Below are 23709 nucleotides of genomic sequence, written 5' to 3'. Positions count from 1 at the left end.
GAGAGAAAAAGACTGTGGTTTTGACCTGATAAATTGTCAGAATTCAGCTTACATTTATTGCGATTAGCCTTTTAAATTACTTATTTATTTTATGTTTGACAGGGGTGATGTGGGTACTACCAGGGGACGGAAAGCGGGAATCAACGTTTCAATTTGGACACGATAAACTTGAAATGTCTATTACACATCCAAGCAGAGTGGTGTTCAGAGACAGGTTCGGACAAGAAAGAGGATAGATCATTCTTTCTTTCACGAATATTTATTGAAAACTTACTCTGTGCCAGGTCGTATTCTAGGCTCTGGAGGTAACTGTGAGAATACCGACAAAGTCCCTCAAGACCTCACCTAATGGTGAGACAGGTGATAAACAAGTCGGCAATGAAGCGCAATAATGTATGTAAAGTTTTTGGCTCTTCAAAGGGGACACAATGTACAATTGCTATCGTTGTTTTTAATATTCGGAGTATTGCAAGTGCTAGAAGATGGGCGTTGCCGTCTAGGATTGCCTCCTCCTCCCCCCGCCGCGGTGGTAGGCAGATCTTCCAGCCCAGAATCAGGCCAGATTTCCAACAAAGTGGAATGGCGGCATTGCGCACGCGCAGCCTCAGTCCGGCGTCCTAGGAGACGGACTCCGAAAGTCTCGGCGCAGGCGCAATGCAAGAGACCGAAGACGCCTCGGGCAAGGGGATGGGGCGGGGCGAGCTCGGAGTGCGCCTGCGCACAGCGCGCTCTCGCCAGAGGAGCCGCAGTCTCGGGAGCGCCCAGGCGGTGTTTCGATAATCTCTGACCCGCCTCTCCTGCGAACCCGGCGTCATTGGACTGCACCCCGGGTGGGGACGTCCGCCGAGCACGGGAGGAAGCAACGATGCCGGTGAGTAGGGTCACTCAGCCGCGGGGGTTTCTCCTCATCCCTGCGGCCTGGCCGGGTGGCGCGGCCGTTACCATGGAGGCGCAGAGCAGGCGGGAGGCCGGGGTGGGGCGGGGCAGGGCAGGGCAGGGCAGGGCAGTGCGGGGCGGGCGAAGCGGTTGGGGAGCCAGGCGGGTGGGCCCTGGACTGGGGGGGTCCAGCCGACCCTGGGAGGGGCCCGCGGCAGGCCTTACGGTCTTCATTGCTGCTGCATCCCGCAAGGCCTGGGCTGCTTGACATAAAGGCACTGTGCCAGAGGATGCGCTCTCGCTCCCAGCCCTGTCCGCTGGGTAGGGCCTCTAGGAGCAACCGCGGAGGGTCGGGTTTTGATGCCTCGCACCCCGTGGGGTCTCTACGCCGAGGAGCCAAGCTCTGGAAGGCAGCAAAGCACGGGCAGCCTGCCTCTACCGCAGGCTGCTGACTCGAGCTGTCATTCCTCTCGTAGCGCTCTAGCTTACAGTGCAGAATGTAACCCGTAGGTGTCTTTGTGTGTGAGGGGAGTGAGTGGTGGGTGGCGGTATGTTTGTCTTGTAGGGTTTCACAGACTGTTAACTTGCATTTAATAAGGGGCCGTCGTAAGTCCAATATAGGGTCATGGAGAACACTTGAGCTGCGGCCGGCTATTTACGTGAGGGGGGTGAGTGGTGGCTGGTGGTATGTTTGTCTTGTAGGTTATCACAGATTGTTATCGTGCACCTAATAAGGAGGCGTAGTAAGTCCATTATAGGGTGATGAAGAACACTTGAGCAGTGGCTGGTTATTTACTGGTTGCAAAGCCTTGGATAATTATTTAATCTTTCTGGGCCCTTCGTTCCTGTGTAATTAAACTTTTCCTTCTGGGGTTATCAGGATGAGATAAGAATGCGCAGGAGACTTGAAGGACAGTGCTTGACTTTTAGCATTAAGTGCTTAATATTTGTTACTTGTTGCTTTCTATTTATCAATTCATTCAACAGTTATTGGGCACCAACCCCATGCTAGGCACTGGAGATACAATATTGAGCAAAACCAGCCAGGTTCTTGAACTTGAGAAGAGAGACCCTTGCCTTCTAGGGCGGAGGTGAAAACCATACATACATACAGGGACAAAGACACTTAACATTAATGAATGAAGTGGATGGGTGGCATACAATAGATAAAAATAGATTCTGATGAATTAAGTGTTGCCATGTAGGAATGCTGACCTACAGATGTCAGATCATCTGTTTTTTCCAAGAGAATCTAGAAATTGTTATTTTTGTGAAATTGCTCAAGTTTTAATTTTTAGCAACTAATTCAAAAGATTTTTAAATAATATAAGCCAAGCAAAAGACATTTGTGGGCTGAATTCAGCCCCTTGACTGACTACCAGTTTGGAACTTATGGGTTAAATAGAGACACAGACATTAATCAAATAAGGAGCCAAAAAAAAAAAAAAAGTAAAATTGTAACCGATGGAGAAGGAGATTGAAGGGTGCTATCAGGGCCTATACAAGGATTTGACCTAATCAGGGAAGTCTTCCCAGGTGAAGGGGCTATTGAGCTGAGGTCTGCAGGGTAAGTGAAGAGGAGGGTGGGGGCTGTTCTAGGCATAAGGAACAGCACCTGGGAAGGAGTGTGGTGAGAGGGATCATGGTGACAAGAAAAGGCCTAAAAGAAAGCCAGTGTGGCTGTGGCTAAGAAAGCCAAGCTTGTGAAATAAAACCAGATCTTACACACCCCCCCTGAAGGATTTCTATCTTCATCCCAGGATCTGTGGGAAACCATTGAAGAGTTTTAAGTAGGAGAGTGACATAATTAGATTTGTGTTGAAACTGACTGCCAAGTAGAGAACAGACTATAGGGGAACCTAATTAGATACAGTAGTACAGGTAGGAGTCTCTTATAATTCGGGGCGAGATAATGGTGACCTAGAATAAGGTGCTGAAAGTAGAGATGGAAAGAAGTGTGTTGAATTGATATAATCTGTTCCTTGTCAATGACAGTGGCTCACGTTTGTTTCTCTAATGCTTAGAAGAGTATCTGAAACAGTAGGAATTTAATATCTGTTCAACCAAACTGTTGAACTTCTTCACTTTAATAATTGTATTTTAATATAGATTCTTAATCACAGAATTTCAAAATTTGAAACTTTACATATACAAATGTTCATAAGGTTAGAGTCAAGCTAAAACATTTTTCTGCCATTGGGCTTTCTTTTCTGTCTTTCACTTGTCTTCTATAGAAAAAGTAGACTATATGAGGATATATTATTATTTTTTTAATTAATTTATTTTTACTTTTTGGCTGCATTGGGTCTTCGTTGGGTTGAGCAGGCTTCTCATTGCAGTGGCTTCTCTTGTTGTGGAGCACAGGCTCTAGGCTCGAGGGCTTTAGTAGTTGTGGCTCTCAGGCTCTAGAGCACAGGCTCAGTTGTAGCACACGGGCTTAGTTGCTCCCTGGCATGTAGGATCTTCCCGGACCAGGGCTCGAACCCGTGTCCCCTGCGTTGGCAGGCAGATTCTTAACCACTGTGCCACCTGGGAAGCCCTGGATATATTATTTGATAAAAAATTTTTTTACTAATGCATTGTAGAAAATATCAATAAAACTAAAAGTCTCAGGGGGAGCAGAGGACCTATTACTAGATTCTTGATTAAAGTTATTAACCATATTCACACATGTTTTCCTACAGGCAGGAAACTCAGAGCAAGTCAGGGGCTTTGTGCAGAAAGACAAGTCTCTAATATACTCTCTCATTTTCTGCCTGAATAGCATTAACTGTAAATGTAAATAAGGTTTCCTCTCCCCTCATTTGTATTGTAAAAGAAACTATTTTCATATCTTTTTAAATAAGCTTTTTCTATATATCTGTAAGATCTTTAATTGCATTTAACAACTATTTATGAAGTGCTTAACGTATGCAAGGCACTAGGATGCCAAAGTAGCCTTTTTCAAAATTTAAATTTAATCTGTTGAAGGTAAAAGTAAATGTTCTTTTCATTGTTTGTAAATATTTTCTCCACCAGATCAATAAATCAGAGAAGCCAGAAAGCTGCGATAATGTGAAGGTGGTGGTTAGGTGCCGGCCCCTCAATGACAGAGAGAAATCAATGTGCTACAAGCAGGCTGTCAGTGTGGATGAGATGAGGGGAACTATCACTGTACATAAGACTGATTCTTCCAATGAACCTCCAAAGACGTTTACTTTTGATACTGTTTTTGGACCAGAGAGTAAACAACTAGATGTTTATAACTTAACTGCCAGACCTATTATTGATTCTGTTCTTGAAGGCTACAATGGTGAGTACTTTATATAGTTTACTTTTTTTTAAAGTAGATCTTTATTGGAGCATAATTGCTTCACAATACCGTGTTAGCTTCTGTTGCACAAGAAAGGGAATCTGCCATATACATACACATGTCCCCGGATCCCCTCCCTCTTTTTTTTTTTTCCAGTACGCGGGCCTCTCACTGTTGTGACCTCTCCCATTGCGGAGCACAGGCTCCGGACGCGCAGGCTCAGCGGCCATGGCTCACGGGCCGAGCCGCTCCGCGGCATGTGGGATCTTCCCGGACCAGGGCATGAACCTGTGTCCCCTGCATCGGCAGGTGGACTCTCAACCACTGCGCCACTAGGGAAGCCCCCTTGCCTCTTGAGCCTCCCTCCCATCCTCCCTGCCTCACCCCTCTAGGTCATTGCCAAGCACAGAGCTGATCTCCGTGTGCTGTGCTGCTACTTCGCACCAGCCAACTGTTTTACATTCGGTAGTGTATATACGTCGATGCCACTCTCACTTCGCCCCAGCTTCACCCTCCCACCCCATGTCATCAAGTCCATTCTCTATGTCTACCTCTTTATTCCTGCCCTGCAACTAGGTTCATCACTACCATTTTTTTTTTTAGATTCCATATATATGCATTAGCATACTGTATTTGTTTTTCTAACTTACTTCACTCTGTATGACAGACTCTAGGTCCATCCACCTCACTACAAATAACTCAGTTTCGTTTCTTTTTATAGCTGAGCAATATTCCATTGTATATATGTGCCACATCGTCTTTTTCCATTCATTGGTCGATGGACATTTAGGTTGATTCCATGTCCTGGATATTGTAAATAGTGCTGCACTGAACATTGTGGTCCATGTATCTTCTTGAATTATGATTCTCTCAGGGTATATGCCCAGTAGTGGGATTGCTGGGTCATATGGTAGTTCTATTTTTAGTTTTTTGAGGAACCTCCATACTGTTTTCCATAGTGGTTTTATCAATTTACATTCCCACCAACAGTGTAGGAGGGTTCCCTTTTCACCACACCCTTTCCAGCATTTATTGTTTCTACCTTTTTTGATAATGCCATTCTGACCGGCGTGAGGTGATACCTCATTGTAGATTTGATTTGCATTTCTCTAATAATTAGTGATGTTGAGCATCTTTTGATGTGCCTCTTGGCCATCTGTATGTCTTCCTTGTTGAAATGTCTATTGGGTCTTCTGCCCATTTTTTAACTGGATTGTTTGTTTTCTTGATATTGAGCTCCATGAGCAGTTGGTATATTTTGGAGATTAATCATTTGTCGTTTCATTTGCAAATATTTTCTCCCATTCTGAGGGTTGTCTTTCTGTCTTGTTTATGGTTTCCTTTGCTGTGCAAAAGCTTTTAAGTTTAATTAAGTTCCATTAGTTTATTTTTGTTTTTATTTGTTACTCTAGGAAGTGGGTCCAAAAAGATCTTGCTGTGGTTTATGTCAAAGAGTGGTTTTCCTATGTTTTCCTCTAAAAGTTCTATAGTGTCTGTTCTTACATTTAGGTCTTTAATCCATTTGGAGTTTATTTTTGTGTATGATGTTAGGTAGTGTTCTAATTTCATTCTTTTATTTTTTAGTTTTTTTACTTTTTTTGATTGAGAAATCTAGAAGTTTAATTTTTTTTTTACATCTATAGTGGAGTATAATTGCTTTACAATGGTGTGTTTGTTTCTGCTTCATAACAAAGTGAATCAGTTATACATACACATATGTTCCCATGTCTCTTCCCTCTTATGTCTCCCTCCCTGCCACCCTCCCCATCCCACCCCTCTAGGCGGTCACAAAGCACTGAGCTGATCTCCCTGTGCTATGTGACTGCTTCCCACTAGCTATTTATTTTACATTTGGTAGTGTATATGTGTCCATGCCACTCTCTCACTTTGTCACAGCTTACCCTTCTCCCTCCCCATATCCTCAAGTCCATTCTCTAGTAGGTCTGTGTCTTTATTCCCGTCTTACCCCTAGGTTCTTCATGACTTTTTTTTTTCCTTAGATTCCATATATATGTGTTAGCATACGGTATTTGTCTTTCTCTTTCTGGCTTACTTCACTCTGTATGACACACTCTAGGTCCATCCACCTCACTACAAATAACTCAAGTTCGTTTCTTTTTATGGCTGAGTAATATTCCATTGTATATATATATGCCACATCTTCTTTATTCATCTGTTGATGGACACTTAGGTTGCTTCCATGTCCTGGCTATTGTAAAGAGAGCTGCAGTGAACATTTTGTTACATGACTCTTTTTGAATTATGATTTTCTCAGGGTATATGCCCAGTAGTGGGATTGCTGGGTTGTATGGTAGTTCTATTTGTAGTTTTTTAAGGAACCTCCATACTGTTCTCCATAGTGGCTGCATCAATTTACATTCCCACCAACAGTGCAAGAGGTTTCCCTTTTCTCCACACCCTCTCCAGCATTTATTGTTTGTAGATTTTTTGATGATGGGCATTCTGACCAGTGTGAGATGATATCTCATTGTAGTTTTGATTTGCATTTCTCTAATGATTAATGATGTTGAGCATCCTTTCATGTGTTTGTTGGCAATCTGTATATCTTCTTTGGAGAAATGTCTATTGATTGGGTTGTTTGTTTTTATGTTATTGAGCTGCATGAGCTGCTTGTAAATTTTGGAGATTAATCCTTTATCATTTGCTTCATTTGCAAATATTTTCTCCCATTCTGAGGGTTGTCTTTTGGTCTTGTTTATGGTTTCCTTTGCTGTGCAAAAGCTTTTAAGTTTCATTAGGTCCCATTTGTGTATTTTTGTTTTTATTTCCATTTCTCTAGGAGGTGGGTCAAAAAGGATCTTGCTGTGATTTATATCATAAAGTGGTCTGCCTACGTTTTCCTCTAAGAGTTTGATAGTTTCTGGCCTTACATTTAGGTCTTTAATCCATATTGAGCTTATTTTTGTGTATGGTGTTAGGGAGTGTTCTAATCTCATACTTTTACATGTACCTGTCCAGTTTTCCCAGCACCACTTATTGAAGACGCTGTCCTTTCTCCACTGTACATTCCTGCTGCCTTTATCAAAGATAAGGTGACCATATGTGCATGGGTTTATCTCTGGGCTTTCTATCCTGTTCCATTGATCTATAATTCTGTTTTTGTGCCAGTACCATACTGTCTTGATTACTGTAGCTTTGTAGTATAGTCTGAAGTCAGGGAGCCTGATTCCTCCAGCTGCGTTTTTCATTCTCAAGATTGCTTTGTCTATTCGGGGTCTTTTGTGTTTCCACACAAATTGTGAAATTTTTTGTTCTAGTTCTGTGAAAAATGCCAGTGGTAGTTTGATAGGGATTGCATTGAATCTGTAGATTGCTTTGGGTAGTATAGTCATTTTTACAATGTTGATTCTTCCATTCCAAGAACATGGTGTATCTCTCCATCTATTTGTATCAACTTTAATTTCTTTCATCAGTGTCTTATACAGGTCTTTTGTCTCCTTAGGTAGGTTTATTCCTAGATATTTTATTCTTTTTGTTGCGATGGTAAATGGGAGTGTTTTCTTGATTTCACTTTCAGATTTTTCATCATTAGTGTATAGGAATGCCAGAGATTTCTGTGCATTAATTTTGTATCCTGCTACTTTACAAATTCATTGATTACCTCTAGTAGTTTTCTGGTAGCATCTTTAGGATTCTCTGTGTATAGTATCACGTCATCTGCAAACAGTGACAGCTTTCCTCCTTCTTTTCCGATTTGGATTTCTTTTATTTCCTTTTCTTCTCTGATTGCTGTGGCTAAAACTTCCAAAACTGTGTTGCATGAGATTGGTGAGAGTGGGCAACCTTGTCTTGTTCCTGAGCTTAGTGGAAATTCTTTCAGTTTTTCACCATTGAGGATGATGTTGGCTGTGGGTTTGTCATATATGGCCTTTATTATGTTGAGGAAAGTTCCCTGTATGCCTGCTTACTGCAGGGTTTTTATTATAAATGGGTGTTGAATTTTGTTGAAAGTTTTCTGTGCATCTATTGAGATGATCATACGGTTTTTCTCCTTTTGTTAATTTGTTAATATGGTGTATCATGTTGATTGATTTGCGTATATTGAAGAATCCTTGCATTCCTGGAATAAACCCCACTTGATCATGGTGTATGATCCTTTTAATGTGCTGTTGGATTCTGTTTGCTAGTATTTTTTTGAGGATTTTTGCATCTATGTTCATCAGTGATATAGGCCTGTAGTTTTCTTTCTTTGTGACATCCTTGTCTGGTTTTGGTATCAGGGTGATGGTGGCCTCATAGAAAGAGTTTGGGAGTGTTCCTCCCTCTGCTATATTTTGGAAGAGTTTGAGAAGGATAGGTGTTAGCTCTTCTCTAAATGTTTGATAGAATTGGCCTGTGAAGCCATCTGGTTGGGCTTTTGTTTGTTGGAAGATTTTTTTTTTTTTTTTTTACGGTACGTGGGCCTCACTGTGTGGCCTCTCCCGTTGAGGAGCACAGGCTCCAGCCGCGCAGGCTCAGCGGCCATGTCTCACGGGCCCAGCTGCTCTGCGATATGTGGGATCTTCCTGGACCGGGGCACGAACACATGTCCCCTGCATCAGCAGGCAGACTCTCAACCACTGCGCCAGCAGGGAAGCCCTGTTGGAAGATTTTAAATCACAGTTTCAATTTCAGTGCTTGTGATTGGTCTGTTCATATTTTCTATTTCTTCCTGATTCAGTCTTGGCAGGTTGTGCATTTCTAAGGATTTGTCCATTTCTTCCAGGTTGTCCATTTTATTGGCATAGAGTTGCTTGTAGTAATCTCTCATGATCTTTTGTATTTCTGCAGTGTCAGTTGTTACTTCTCCTTTTTCATTTCTAATTCTATTGATTTGAGTCTTCTCCCTTTTTTTCTTGATGAGCCTGGCTAATGGTTTATCAATTTTGTTTATCTTCTCAAAGAACCAGCTTTTAGTTTTATTGATCTTTGCTATCGTTTCCTTCAGTTCTTTTTCATTTATTTCTGATATGATCTTTATGATTTCTTGCCTTCTGCTAACTTTGGGGGTTTTTTTGTTCTTCTTTCTCTAATTGCTTTAGGTGCAAGGTTAGGTTGTTTATTCGAGATGTTTCCTGTTTCTTAAGGTAGGATTGTATTGCTATAAATTTCCCTCTTAGAACTGCTTTTGCTGCATCCCATAGGTTTTGGGTCGTCGTGTGTTCATTGTCATTTGTTTCTAGATATTTTTAAATTTTCTCTTTGATTTCTTCAGTGATCACTTCGTTATTAAGTAGTGTATTGTTTAGCCTCCATGTGTTTGTATTTTTGACAGATCTTTTCCTGTAATTGTTGTCTAACCTCATAGCATTGTTGTCGGAAAAGATACTTGTTACCATTTCAATTTTCTTAAATTTACCAAGGCTTGATTTGTGACCCAAGATATGATCTATCCTGGAGAATATTCCATGAGCACTTGAGAAAAATGTGTATTCTGTTGTTTTTGGATGGAATGTCCTATAAATATCAATTATGTCCGTCTTGTTTAATGTATCATTTAAAGCTTGTGTTTCCTTATTTATTTTCATTTTGGATGATCTGTCCATTGGTGAAAATGGGGTGTTAAAGTCCCCTACTATGAATGTGTTACTGTCGATTTCCCCTTTTATGGCTGTTAGCATTTTCCTTATGTATTGAGGTGCTCCTATGTTGGGTGCATAAATATTTACAATTGTTATATCTTCTTCTTGGATCGATCCCTTGATCATTATGTAGTGTTCTTCTTTGTCTCTTCTAATCGTCTTTATTTTATTTTATTTCTTTATTTTTTTATTTATTTGTTTTTTGCGGTATGCGGGCTCCTCACAGTTGTGGCCTCTCCCGTTGCGGAGCACAGGATCCGGAGGCGCAGGCCCAGTGGCCATGGCCCATGGGCGCAGCCGCTCCATGGCATGTGGGAGCCTCCCGGACCGGGGCACGAATAGTCGGGACTTTCCTGCTGGCACAGTGGTTGAGAGTCCGCCTGCCGATGCAGGGGACACGGGTTCGTGCCCCGGTCTGGGAGGATCCCACATGCCGCGGAGCGGCTGCGCTCATGGGCCATGGCCCTTGGGCCTGTGCCTCTGGAGCTTGTGCTCCGCCACGGGAGAGGCCACAAAGTGAGGGACCCGCGTACTGCAAAAATAAAATAAAATAAAACGTCTATTTTGTCTGATAGGAGAATTGCTACTCCAGCTTTCTTTTGGTTTCCATTTTCATGGAATATCTTTTTCCATCCCCTTACTTTCAGTCTCTATGTGTCTCTAGGTCTGAAGTGGGTCTCTTGTAGACAGCATATATATGGGTCTTGTTTTTGTATCCATTCAGCCAGTCTGTGTCTTTTGGTGGGAGCATTTAATCCATTTACATTTAAGGTAATTATCGATATGTATGTTCCTATTCCCATTTTCTTAATTGTTTTGGGTTTGTTATTGTAGGTTGTTTCCTTCTCTTGTGTTTCTTGCTTAGAGAAGTTCCTTTAGCATTTGTTGTAAAGCTGGTTTGGTGGTGCTGAACTCTCTCAGCTTTTGCTTGTCTGTAAAGGTTTTAATTTCTTCATCAAATCTGAATGAGATCCTTGCTGGGTAGAGTAATCTTGGTTGTAGGTTTTTCTCCTTCATCACTTTAAATATGTCCTGCCAGTCCCTTCTGGCTTGCAGAGTTTCTGCTGAAAGATCAGCTGTTAACCTTATGGGTATTCCCTTTTGTATTATTTGTTGTTTTTCCCTTGCTGCTTTTAATGTATTTTCTTTGTATTTATTTTTTGACAGTTTGATTAATATGTGGCTTGGCGTGTTTCTCCTTGGATTTATCCTGTATGGGACTCTATGTGCTTCCTGGACTTGACTATTTCCTTTCCTATATTAGGGAAGTTTTCAACTATAAGCTCTTCAGATATTTTCTCAGTCCCTTTCTTTTTCTGTTCTTCTTCTGGAACCCCTATAATTCGAATGTTGGTGCGTTTAATGTTGTCCCAGAGGTCTGTGAGACTGTCCTCAGTTCTTTTCATTCTTTTTTCTTTATTCTGCTCTGCAGTAGTTATTTCCACTATTTTATCTTCCAGGTCACTTATCCGTTCTTCTGCCTCAGTTATTCTGCTATTGATCCCATCTAGAGTATTTTAAATTTCATTTATTGTGTTGTTCATCGTTGCTTGTTTCATCTTAGTTCTTCTAGGTCCTTGTTAAATGTTTCTTGCATTTTGTCTATTCTCTTTCGAAGATTTTGGATCATCTTTACTATCATTTTTCTGAATTCTTTTTCAGGTAGACTGCCTATTTCCTCTTCATTTGTTAGGTCTGGTGGGTTTTTATCTTGCCCCTTCATCTGCTGTGTGTTTTTCTGTCTTCTCATTTTGCTTATCTTACTGTGTTTGGGGTCTCCGTTTTACAGGCTGCAGGTTCGTAGTTCCTGTTGTTTTTGGTGTCTGTCCCCAGTGGCAAAAGTTGGTTCAGTGGGTTGTGTAGGCTTCCTGGTGGAGGGGACTAGTGCCTGTGTTCTGGTGGATGAGGCTGGATCTTTTCTTGTGGGCAGGTCAACGTCTGGTGGTGTGTTTTGGGGTGTCTGTAGGCTTATTATGATCTTAGGTAGCCTCTCTGCTAATGGGTGGTGTTGTGTTCCTGTCTTGCTAGTTGTTTGGCATAGGGTGTCCAGCACTGTAACTTGCTGGTCGTTGAGTGAAGCTGGGTGCTGGTGTTGAGATGGAGATCTCTGGGAGATTTTCGCCATTTGATATTATGTGGAGCTGGGAGGTCTCTTGTGTACCAGTGTCCTGAATTTGGCTCTCCCCAGTCAGAGGCACAGCACTGACTCCTGGCTGAAGCACCAAGAGCCTTTCATCCACACGGCTCAGAATAAAAGGGAGAAAAAGTAGAAAGAAAGAAAGAAAGAGGTTAAAAGAAAATAAAATAAAGTAAGATAAAATGAAATAAAGTTATTAAAATAAAAAATAATTATTAAAAAAATTTTTTTAAATAAAAAAAAAACAAAAAAACGGACGGATAGAACCCTAGGACAAATGGTGAAAGCAAAGCTTGTGACAAAATCTCACACAGAAGCAGACACATACACACTCACAAAAAGGAGGAAAAGAGGGAAAACATAATAAATCTTGCTCTCAAAGTCCACCTCCTCAATTTGGGATGATTCATTGTGTATTCATGTGTTCCACAGATGCAGGGTACATCAAGTTGATTGTGGAGATTTAATCCGCTGCTCCTGAGGCTGCTAGGAGAGATTTTCCTTTCTTTGTTCTCACAGCTACCATGGCTCAGCTTTGGATTTGGCCCCGCCTCTGCTTGTAGGTCCCCGGAGGGCGTCTGTTCTTCGCTCACATGGGACGGGACGGGGTAAAGGAGCAGCTGACTGGGGGCTCTGGCTCACTCAGGCTGGTGGTGGGGGGGGGTGGGAAGGGAAGGGTGTGGATGCGGAGCAAGCCTGAGGTGGCAGAGGCCGGCGGGACGTTTCACCAGCCTGAGGCACGCCTTGCGTTCTCCCGGGGAAGTTGTCCCTGGATCCCGGGACCGTGGCAGTGGTGGGCTGCACAGGCTTCCGGGAGGGGAGGTGTGGATAGTGACCTGTGCTCGCACACAGGCTTCTTGGTGGCGGCAGCAGCAGCCGTAGCGTCTCATGCCTGTCTCGGGGGTCCGGGCTGTTAGCCGCGGCTTGCGCCCTGGAAGCTCCTTTAAGCAGCATTCTTAATCCCCTCTCCTCGTGCACCAGGAAACAAAGAGGGAAGAAAAAGTCTCTTCCCTCTTCGGCAGGTCCAGACTTTTCCCCAGACTCCCTCCCGGCTAGCCATGATGCACTAACCCCCTGCATGCTGTGTTCACGCCGCCAACCCCAGTCCTCTCCCTGCACTTCAACCGAAGCCCGAACCTCATCTCCCAAACCCGCCCACCCCAGCAGGTGAGCAGACAAGCCTCTCGGGCTGGTGAGTGCCCGTCGGCATCGATCCTCTGTGCGGGAATCTCTCTGCTTTGCCCTCTGCACCCCTGTTGCTGTGCTCTCTTCCCCGTCTCTGAAGCTTCCCCCGTCCGCCACCCGCAGTCTCCGCCTGTGAAGGGGCTTCCTAGTGTGTGGATACCTTTCCTCCTTCACAGCTCCCTCCCACTGGTGCAGGTCCCATCCCTATTCTTTTGTCTCTGTTTATTCTTTTGTCTTTTGCCCTACCCAGGTACGTGGGGGAGTTTCTTGCCTTTTGGGAGGTCTGAGGTCTTCTGCTGGTGTTCAGTAGGTGTTCTGTATTTGTTCCACGTGTAGATGTATTTCTGGTGTATCTGTGGGGAGGAAGGTGATCTCTGCATCTTACTCTTCCGCCATCTTCCCCCTCTCCAGTAGAAGTTTTTCTAATTTCATTCTTTTACATGTAGCTGTCCAATTTTCCCAGCACAACTTATTGAAGCGGCTGTCTTTTCTCCCTTGTAGGTTCTTGCCACCTTTGTCGTAAATTAGGTGACCATATATGTGTGGGTTTATGTCTGGGCATTCTATCCTGTAACATTGATCTATATTTCTGTTTTCCTGCCAGTACCATACTGTCTTGATTACTGTACCTTTATCATATAGTTTGAAGTCAGGGAGTCTGATTCCTCCAGCTCCGTTTTTCTTTCTCAAGATTGCTTTGGCTATTTGGGGTCTTTTGTGTTTCCATACAAATTGTAAGATTTTTTGTTCTAATTCTGTGAAGAATGACATTGGTAGTTTGATAGGGATTTCATTGAATCTGTAGATTGCTTTGGATAGTATAGTCATTTTCACAATATTGATTCTTCCAATCGAAGAACATGGTATATTCCTGCATCTGTTTATGTCATCTTTGATTTCCTTCATCAGTGTTTTATAGTTTTCTGAGTACAAGTCTTTCACCTCCTTATGTGGGTTTATTCCTAGGTATTTTATTCTTTTTGTTGGAGTGATAAATGGGAGTGTTTCCTTAATTTCTCTTTTTGATTTTTCGCTGTTGGTGTATAGGAATGCCAGAGATTTCTGTGCATTAATTTTGTATCCTACAACGTTACCAAATTCATTGATTAGTTCTAGTAGTTTTCTGGTGGCATCTTTAGGATTTTCTATGTATAGTATCATGTCATCGGCAAATAGTGAGAGTTTTACTTCTTTTCCAATTTATATTCCTTTTATTTCTTTTTCTTCTCTGATTGCTGTGGCTAGGACTTCCAAAACTGTGTTGGATAAGAGTGGCAAGAGTGGACATCCTTGTTTTCTTCCTGATCCTAGTGGAAATGCTTTCAGTTTTTCACCATTGAGTATGATGCTTGCTGTGGGTTTGTCATATATGGCCTTTATTATGTTGAGGTAGGTTCCCTGTATGCCCATTTTCTGGAGAGTTTTTATCATAAATCGGTGTTGAATTTCGTCAGAAGCTTTTTCTGCATCTATTGAGATGACCATATGGTTTTTATTCCTTAATTTGTTAACGTGGTGTATCACATTGGTTGATTTGCATATATTGAAGAATCCTCGCATCCCTGGGATAAATCCCACTTGATCATGGTGTATGATCCTTTTAATGTGCTGTTGGATTATGTTTGCTAGTATTTTGTTCAGGATTTTTGTATCTATGTTTATCAGTGATATTGGTCTATAATTTTCTGTTTTTGTGATATCTTTTTCTGATTTTGGTATTAGAGTGATGGTGGCTTTGTAGAACGAATTTGGGAGTGTTCCTCCCTCTGCAATTTTTTGGAAGAGTTTGAGAAGGATTGGTGTTAGCTCTTCTCTAAATGTTTGATAGAATTCGCCTGTGAAGCCATCTGGTCCTGGACTTTTGTCTGTTGGAAGATTTTTAATTACAGTTTCAATTTCATTACTTGTGATATGTCTGTTTATATTTTCTAATTCTTCCTGGTTCAGTCTTGGAAAATTGTACCTTTCCAAGAATTTGTTCATTTCTTCGTGGTTGTGCATTTTATTGGCATGTAGTTGTTTGTAGTAGTCTCTTATAATCCTTTGTATTTCTGCAGTGTCAGTTGTGATTTCTCCTTTTTCATTTCTAATTTTATTGACTTGCATTCTCTCCCTTTTTTTCTTGACGAGTCTGGCTAAGGGTTTATCAATTTTGTTTATCTTCTCAAAGAATCTTTTCGTTTTATTGATCTTTGCTATTGTTTTCTTTATTTCTGTTTCATTTATTTCTGCTCTGATCTTTATGATTTCTTTCTTCCTACTGACTTTGGGTTTTCTTTGTTCTTCTTTCTCTAGTTGATTGAAGTGTAGGGTTAGATTGTTTATTTGAGATTTTTCTTGTTTCTTGAGATGAGATTGAATTGCTGTAAACTTCCCTCTTAGAACTGCTTTTGCTGCGTCCCGTAGGTTTTGGGTTGTCATTTGTTTCTATGTATTTTTTTATTTCTTCTTTGATTTCTTCAGTGATCTCTCGGTTATTTAGTAGTGCACTGTTTAGCCTGCATATATTTGTTTTTCTTACAGTTTTTTTCTTGTAATTGATTTCCAGTCTCATAGCGTTGTGATCAGAAAAGATGCTTGATACGATTTCAATTTTCTTAAATTTTCCAAGGCTTGATTTGTGACCCAAGATGTGATCTGTCCTGGAGAATGTTCCATGTGCACTAGAGAAAAATGTGTATTCTGTTTTTTTTGGATGGAATGTTCTGTAAATATCACTTAAATCTATCTGGTCTATTGTGTCATTTAAAGCTTGTGTTTCCTTATTTATTTTCTGTTTGGATGATCTGTCCATTGGTGTAAGTAAGGTGTTAAAGTTCCCCACTATTACTGGGTTACTGTCGATTTCTCCTTTCATGGTTGTTAGCATTTGCCTTTTGTATTGAGGTGCTCCTATGTTGGATGCATAAACATTTATAATTGTTATATCTTCTTTTTGGATTGATCCTTTGATCATTATGTAGCGTCCCTCCTTATCTCTTGTAACAGTTTTTATTTTAAAGTCTATTTTATCTGAGTATTGCTACTCTAGCTTTCTTTTGATTTCCATTTGCATGGAATATCTTTTTCCATCCCTTCACTTTCAGTCTGTTTGTGTCCCTAGGTCTGAAGTGGGTCTCTTGTAGACAGCGTATATATGGGACTTGTTGTTGTATCCATTCAGCCAGTGTGTGTCTTTTGGTTGGGGCATTTAATCCATTTACATTCAAGATTACTATTGATATATATGTTCCTATTACCATTTTCTTAATCGTTTTGGGTTTGTTTTTGTTGGTTTTTTTCTTCTCTTGTGTTTCCCACTTAGAGAATCTTTTTTAGCATTTGTTGTAAAGTTGGTTTGGTGGTGCTGAATTGTCTTAGCTTTTGTTTGTCTGAAAAGCTTTTGATTTCTCCATCAAATCTGAATGAGATCCTTGCTGGGTAGAGTCATCTTGGTTGTAGGTTTTTCTCTTTCATCACTTTAAGTATATCCTGCCACTCCCTTCTGGCCTACAGAGTTTCTGCTGAAAAATCAGCCGATAACCTTATGGGGATTCCTTTTTATGTTATTTTTTGTTTTTTCCTCGCTGTTTTTAATATTTTTTCTTTGAATTTAATTTTTATTAGTTTGATTAATATGTGTCTTGGTGTGTTTCTCCTAGGGTTTATCCTGTATGGGACTTTCTGTGCTTCCTGGACTTGGGTGACTATTTCCTTTCCCATGTTAGGGAAGTTTTCCACTATAATCTCTTCAAGTATTTTCTCAGACCGTTTCTTTTTCTCTTCTTCTTCTGGGACCCATATAATTTGAATGTTGGTGTGTTTGTGTTGTCCCAGAGGTCTCTGAGACTGTCCTCAATTCTTTTCATTCTTTTTTCTTTATTCTGCTCTTTGGCAGTTATTTCCATCATTTTGTCTTCCACCTCACTTATTCGTTCTTCTGCCTCCGTTATTCTGTTATTGATTCCTTCTAGTGTATTTTTCATTTCAGTTATTGTGTTGTTCATCTCTGTTTGTTCTTTAATTCTTCTAGATCTTTGTTAAACATTTCTTGTATTTTCTCAATCTGTGTCTCCATTCTATTTCTGACATTCTGGATCATCTTTACTATCATTACTCTGAATTCTTTTTCAGGTAGATTGCCTATTTCCTCTTCATTTATTTGGTCTTGTAGGTTTTTACCTTGCTCCTTCATCTATGACATATTTTTTGCCATCTCTTTTTTTTTTTTTTAAAGAGGGGATTGTGTTCCTGTTTTACAGGTTGTTTGGCCTGAGGCTTCCCACACTGTAGTTTGTAGGCTATTGGGTAGAGCTGTGTCTTGGTGCTGAGATGAGGAACTCTGTGAGACCTCACTCTGATGAACATTTCCTGGGGTCTGAGGTTCTCTGTTAGTCTAGTGGTTCGGACTTGGAGCTCCTACCACAGGAGCTTCCCCCTGACCCCAGGCTTGCAAATCAAGATCCTGCAAACCACGTGGGTGGCTAAAAAAAATTTTTTTAAAGAGAAAAATAACAAAGTAAAACATAAAATTAGACTAGGAAACTAACAGATATGTTAGAAAGAATATAAAAATAAAAATATAGATGAATCAACAACCGGAAGGTAACTCCGTGGAGAGTGGGGCCTATCAAGGGTGAGGTTTGGGTGGTGGGCAGGGCCAGTGCTCAGGACCTATGGGGCTGGAAAAGGCCCCAAGGGCTGTGGGGGTTGGGCTTAGGCTCAAGGAACAGGAGGGGGCTAGGAGTGCCCCCCATCCTGGTCTTAGAGGGCAGGGGACCTTACCTGGGAGCCTAGCAGGCTTCCTGGGCTCGAGTCGGTGGGGCAAACACCCTCCTCTCCTCTCCTGCTTCTCAGTCTGTGTTCTGGGAGGGCCCCTCCCACCTGCCTCTCCTGATCTCCCTGGCCTCCCTCCTATGCCACCAGGACCTATGCAGCCTGGAGGGGGCTTTGGATTGGAGGGGACTGGCCTGGGAGCTCAGCAGACTCCCCATGCCCAAGTGGGCGGGGCAGTCACCTTCTGCTCCTTTTATGCTCCTCCTGGAGGGCGCCTCCCACTTGCCTCTCCTGATCTCCATGGCCTCAGAGGTGCTGATGTTGTCTTGCCTCCACTTCTCCCCGCTTTGGTCCCCGTACGTCCTACCGGTTCACTTTGGGGTTCCTCCTGTCTCCTTGGGTGTCAGAGTCCTCCACCAGCGGCCAGCAGGCTCATTAGTTGTGGGGAGGTGCTAACTCTGTGTCTTCCCACACCGCCATCTTGACTCCTCTCCCCTGTAGTTTACTTTTAAACAACTTTTATCAAGCTATTAATAATACCCAGTGAATTCACCCACTGTAATTGTGCAATCGAATTGTACAGTTTAAGTTTTAGTAAATACATACAGTTGTGAAACCATCAGTTTTATCACCCCCACAAGTTCTTTTATGTCCATTTACAGTCTCACCCCCAGGCAACCATGGACCTGCTTTCTGTCTACAGTTTTGCCTTTCCTCAAAATTTCATATAAATCAGATCGGACACTATTTTGTCTTTATCTGATTTCTTTGACTTAGTGTAATATTTTTGAGGGTCATCCATGTTGTTGCATGTATCAGTAGTTCCTTTTTATTGTTGAGTTGTATTCCATGGTATGAATATACCACTTTTTATGATCTTTGATGAGAATTTGAATGATTGCAGTTTTTTGGCTATTAAGAATAATGCTGTTAGGAACATTCTTTTCTTTAAAATATGTATTTATTTTTTGGCTCTGTCAGGTCTTAGTTGCGGCACACAGGCTCTTTGTGGTGCATGGACTTCTCTCTAGTTGTGGCATGTGGGCTCCAGAGCACGTGGGCTCATTAGTTGTGGTGCGTGGGCTCTCTGATTGTGGCACGTGGGCTCAGTAGTTGTGGTGCATTGGGCTTAGTTGCCCCACAGCATGAGGGATCTTAGTTCCCCAACCAGGGATTGAACCAGCATCCCCTGCATTGCAAGACTGATTCTTAAGCACTGGACCACCAGGGAAGTCCCAGGAACATTCTTTTATAAGTCATTGTGCAGATACGTTTCAAAGTTTCTCTTCGATAGATACGTAGGAGTGAAATTGCTGGGTCTTATGGTTAATGTATGTTTATCTTTTGAAGAAACTGCAAAACCGTTTTCCACAGTGGAAATCTGTTTTCCACAGATTGTACTACTTTTTTCCCAGCAGTATGGTATGAGAGTTCCAGTTTCTTCACATCTTCACCAACATTTAGACTCTCGTTCTTTTTAATTATAGCTATTCTACAGGGTCTGTAGTGGTATCTCATTGTTTTAACTTGTATTTCCCTAATGATTAACAACATTGAACATCTGTTTGTGTACTTATTGGACATTTGTATGTCTTCTTGGTAAAATATCTCTTAAAATATCTTACCCATTTTAAAAATTGGTTGCCTGTGTTCTTATTATTGAGTCATGCTCTTTATATATTCTGGATTCATATCTGTGATCAGAAAATATTTTTCCCAGTCTGTGGCTTGTCTTTTCATTTTCTTAGTGGTGTTTTTTTTGAAGGGAAAAGTTTTGTATTTTGATTAAGTTCAGCTATCAAGTTTTCTTTTATCACATGCTTTTGGTGACATAGCTCAGAAATTTTTTCCAAATCCAAGACCACAAAGATTTTCTCTTATGTTTTTATCTAGAAGTTGTAAACATTTTAGGTCTTACATTTAAGTCTCTGGTCCATTTTGAGTTAATTGTTATATATGGTGTGAGGTGAGGGTCTGAGTTTTTTTCTTTTTTTCTACCCTCTGCCCCCTCTTTTTCCCTCGTTGCCTATGGATATCCAGTTGTTCCAGCACCATTTGTTGAGAAGACTGTTCTTTCCCTATTGAATTAACTAGGTGCTTTTGTCAAAATTCAACTGACCACAAATTTGTGGGCTTATTTCTGGATTGTTTGTTCTATTCCATATTTGTTTATTTATTTATTTGGCTGTGCTGTGCTGCACATGGGATATTAGTTCCCTGACCAGGGATCAAACCCGTGCCCCCTGCATTGGGAGCATGGAATCTTAACCACTGGACCACCAGGGAAGTCCCATAGAATTCTGTAATATATAATGCAGTTTACTGTGCATTATTCAAATGTAGTTTAGCTGTAACTGTTTGGACTGTAAATTACAAGTACATAATCCTTCTACCATTTGAAAAAGTTTTATTTAATTAATAAACTATTTTTAGCGCAATTTTATGTTCACAGTAAAATTGAGCAAAGTACAGAGAGTTCCCATATATCCCTAGTCCCCAGAATGCACAACCTCCTCCACTGTCAACATCCTGCACCATAATGGTTACATTTGTTAAAATTGATGACCCTGTATTGACACATCATTATCATCCAGAGCCCATAGTTTACATTAGGGTTCACTCTAGGTTTTGTACATTCTGTGGGTTTGGACAAATATATAATGACATGTATCCACCATTGTAGTATCATACAAAATTGTTTCACTCTATATAGTATGTTGCCTTTTCAGATAGATAACTTTCACTTAGTAACATGCACTTAGGTTTCCTCCCTGCCTTTTCGTGGTTTGTTAACTCATCTCTTTTTATCAGTGAATAATATTCCATTGTCCTTATGAACTGTTTATCTGTTAACCTGCCTACTGAAGGACATCTTGGTTGCTTCCAAGTTTTGGCACTTATGAATAAAGCTGCTATAAACATCCACATGTAGGTTTTTTGGTGGACCTTCTGCCATTTTAAATATATAATTTGGAAACGAGGAGACTGGGTAAAATCTCAGGTCATTTTTAGTTTTTAAAAACTAACATTTTAAAAGAAGTTCATATTGAACAAAATGATAGCATTAGATTTTGTTAAGTTTGGCATTTAAAAACTAGAAATTTGGACTCTTCATCTCTGAAAATAAGATGAGATTCTTTAATTTTAGGGGATTCCTGGTCCTCCTTTCTCAGCTCTAATATAGTAAATTAGTAACCTTTTCATTAAAAAAAAATTTAATTTTTACTTTATATTGGAGTATAGTTGATTTACAATGTTGTGTTAGTTTCAGGTGTATGTACAGCAAAGTGATTCACTTATACATATACATATATCCATTCTGTTTCAAATTCTTTTCCCATATAGATTATTACAGAATATTGCGTAGAGCTCCCTGTGCTATACAGTATGTCCTTGTTGATTATCTATTTTATATATATAGTATATGTATATGTTAATCCCAAACTCCTAATTTATCCCTCCTCACCATGTTTCCCCTTTGGTAACCATAAGTTTGTTTCTGAAGTCTGTGAGTCTGTTCCTGTTTTGTAAATAAGTTCATTTGTATAATTTTTTTTTAGATTCCACATAGAAGTGATATCATATGATATTTGTCTTTCTCTGACTTCACTTAGTATGATAATCTCTAGGTCCATCTATGTTGCTGCAAATGGCATTGTTTCATTCTTTTTTATGGCTGAGTAATATTCCATTGTATATATGTACCCCATCTTTTTTATCCATTCCTCTGTTGATGGAGATTTAGATTGCTTCCATGTCTTGACTATTGTAAATGGTGCTGCAGTTAACATTGGGGTGCATATATCTTTTCGAATGATGGTTTTCTCTGGATATATGCCCAGGAATGGGATCACTGGATTGTATGGTAGTTCTATTTTTAGGTTTTTTTTTTTTTTTTTTGATGTGGACCCTTTTTAACGTCTTTATTGAATTTGTTACAATATTGCTTCTGTTTTATGTTTTGGTTTTTTGGCCATGAGGCATGTGGGATCCCAGCTTCCTGACCAGGGATTGAACCTGCACCCCCTGCATTGGAAGGTGAAGTCCTAGCCACTGGACTGCCAGGGAAGTTCCTATGTTTAGTTTTTTAAGGAATCTCCATACTGTTTTCCATAGTGCCTGTACCAATTTACATTACCACCAACAGTGTAGGAGGGTTCCCTTTTCTGCACACCCTCTCCAGCATCTACTGTTTGTAGACTTTCTGATGATAGCCATTCTGACCGGTGTGGGGTGATACTTCATTGTAGTTTTGATATGCAGTTCTCTAAAAACTAGCAATATTGAGCACCTTTTCATGTGCTATTTGGCCATCTGTATGTCTTTGGAGAACTGTCTATTTAGGTCTTCTGCCCATTTTTTGGTTGGGTTGTTTATTTTTTTGATACAGAACTGCATGAGCTGTTTGTATATTTTGGAGAGTAATCCCTTGTTGGTCGCTTCATTTGCAAATATTTTCTCCCATTCTGTAAGTTGTCTTTTCATTTTGTTTATGGTTTCCTTTGCTGCGCAAAAGTTTTTAAGTTTCATTAGGTCCCATTTGTTTAGTTTTGTTTTTATTTTCATTGGGAGGTGGATCCAAAAAAATCTTGCTGCAATTTATTTCAGAGTGTTCTGCCTATGTTTTCCTCTAAGAGTTTTATAGTACTCAGCTTTACATTTAGGTCTTTAATCCATTTTGAGTTTATTTTTGTGTATGGTGTTGAAGAATGTTCTAATTTCATTCTTTTACATGTAGTTGTCCAGTTTTCCCAGCACCACTTTTTGAAGAGACTGTCTTTTCTCCATTGTATAGTCTTGCCTCCTTTGTCATAGATTAATTGATCATAGGTGCATGGGTTTATCTCTGGGCTTTCTATCCTGTTCCATTGATCTGTATTTCTGTTTCTGTGCCAGTACCATACTGTTTTGATGACTGTAGCTTTGTAGTATAGTCTGAAGTCAAGGAGCCCAATTCCTCCAGCTCATTTATTTTTCTCAGGATTGCTTTGTCTATTCGGGGTCTTTTGTGTTTCTATACAAATTAAAAAAATACTTTGTTCTAGTTCTGTGAAAAATGCCATTGGTAATTTGATAGGGATTGCAATGAATCTGTTGATTGCTTTGGGTAGTATAGTCATTTTGACAATATTGATTCTTCCAATTCAAGAACATGGTATATCTCTCCATCTGTTTGTGTCATCTTTGATTTCTTTCATCAGTATCTATAGTTTTCTGAGTACAGGTCTGTTGGCTCCTTAGGTAGGTTTATTCCTAGGTATTTTATTCTTTTTGATGTGATGGTAAATGGGATTGTTTCCTTAATTTCTCTTTCTGATCTTTCATTGTTAGTGTGTAGAAATGCAAGATTTCCGCATATTAATTTTGTATCCTGCAACTTTACTGAATTCATTGATGAGCTCTAGTAGTTTTCTGGTAGCATCTTTAGGATTTTTTATGTATAGTATCATGTCATCTGCAAACAGTGACAGTTTTACTTCTTTTCCAATTTGGATTCCTTTTATTTATTTTTCTTCTGTGATTGCCGTGGCTAAGACTTCCAAAACTGTGTTGAAAAAAGTGGTCAGAGTGGGCATCCTTGTCTTGTTCCTGATTTTAGAGGAAGTTCTTTTAGCTTTTCACTGTCGAGAATGATGTTAGCTGTGGGTTTGTTATACATGGCCTTTATTATGTTGAGGTAAGTTATCTCTGTGCCGACTTCTGGAGAGTTTTTATCATAAATGGGTTTTGAATTTTGTCAAAAGCTTTCTCTGCATCTGTTGAGATGATCATATGTTTTTTTTTAACTGATAAAATTTTTTTTTTCACTTTTGAGTTTTTACAGTTTTCCTGTTTATTCGTGTAAGGTGGAAACTAGAACTGTTTAAAAGACATACACAGAT

The 23709-nt window shown here is 40.4% G+C and overlaps 1 protein-coding gene across 3 annotated transcripts in view; it reads left to right on the top strand.

Annotated features, from left to right (window-relative positions):
• Window positions 1–733: 733 nt before the first annotated feature.
• Window positions 734–23709, top strand: part of KIF3A (kinesin family member 3A) — an 82398-nt gene continuing 59422 nt past the window's right edge. For all 3 annotated transcript variants that reach the window (XM_060143567.1, XM_060143566.1, XM_060143568.1), the window contains exons 1-2: window positions 734–871; window positions 3895–4168. In XM_060143567.1, coding sequence (XP_059999550.1) covers window positions 866–871; window positions 3895–4168 — 280 coding nt within the window. In that variant the 5' untranslated portion in view covers window positions 734–865. The remainder of the gene's footprint in view (window positions 872–3894; window positions 4169–23709) is intronic.

The sequence above is a fragment of the Lagenorhynchus albirostris genome, chromosome 3 (assembly GCF_949774975.1).
Source record: "Lagenorhynchus albirostris chromosome 3, mLagAlb1.1, whole genome shotgun sequence".
NCBI lineage: Eukaryota > Metazoa > Chordata > Mammalia > Artiodactyla > Delphinidae > Lagenorhynchus > Lagenorhynchus albirostris.
The sequence above is the reverse complement of the archived record's forward strand: the minus strand, read 5'-3'. Positions and strand labels throughout refer to the sequence as shown.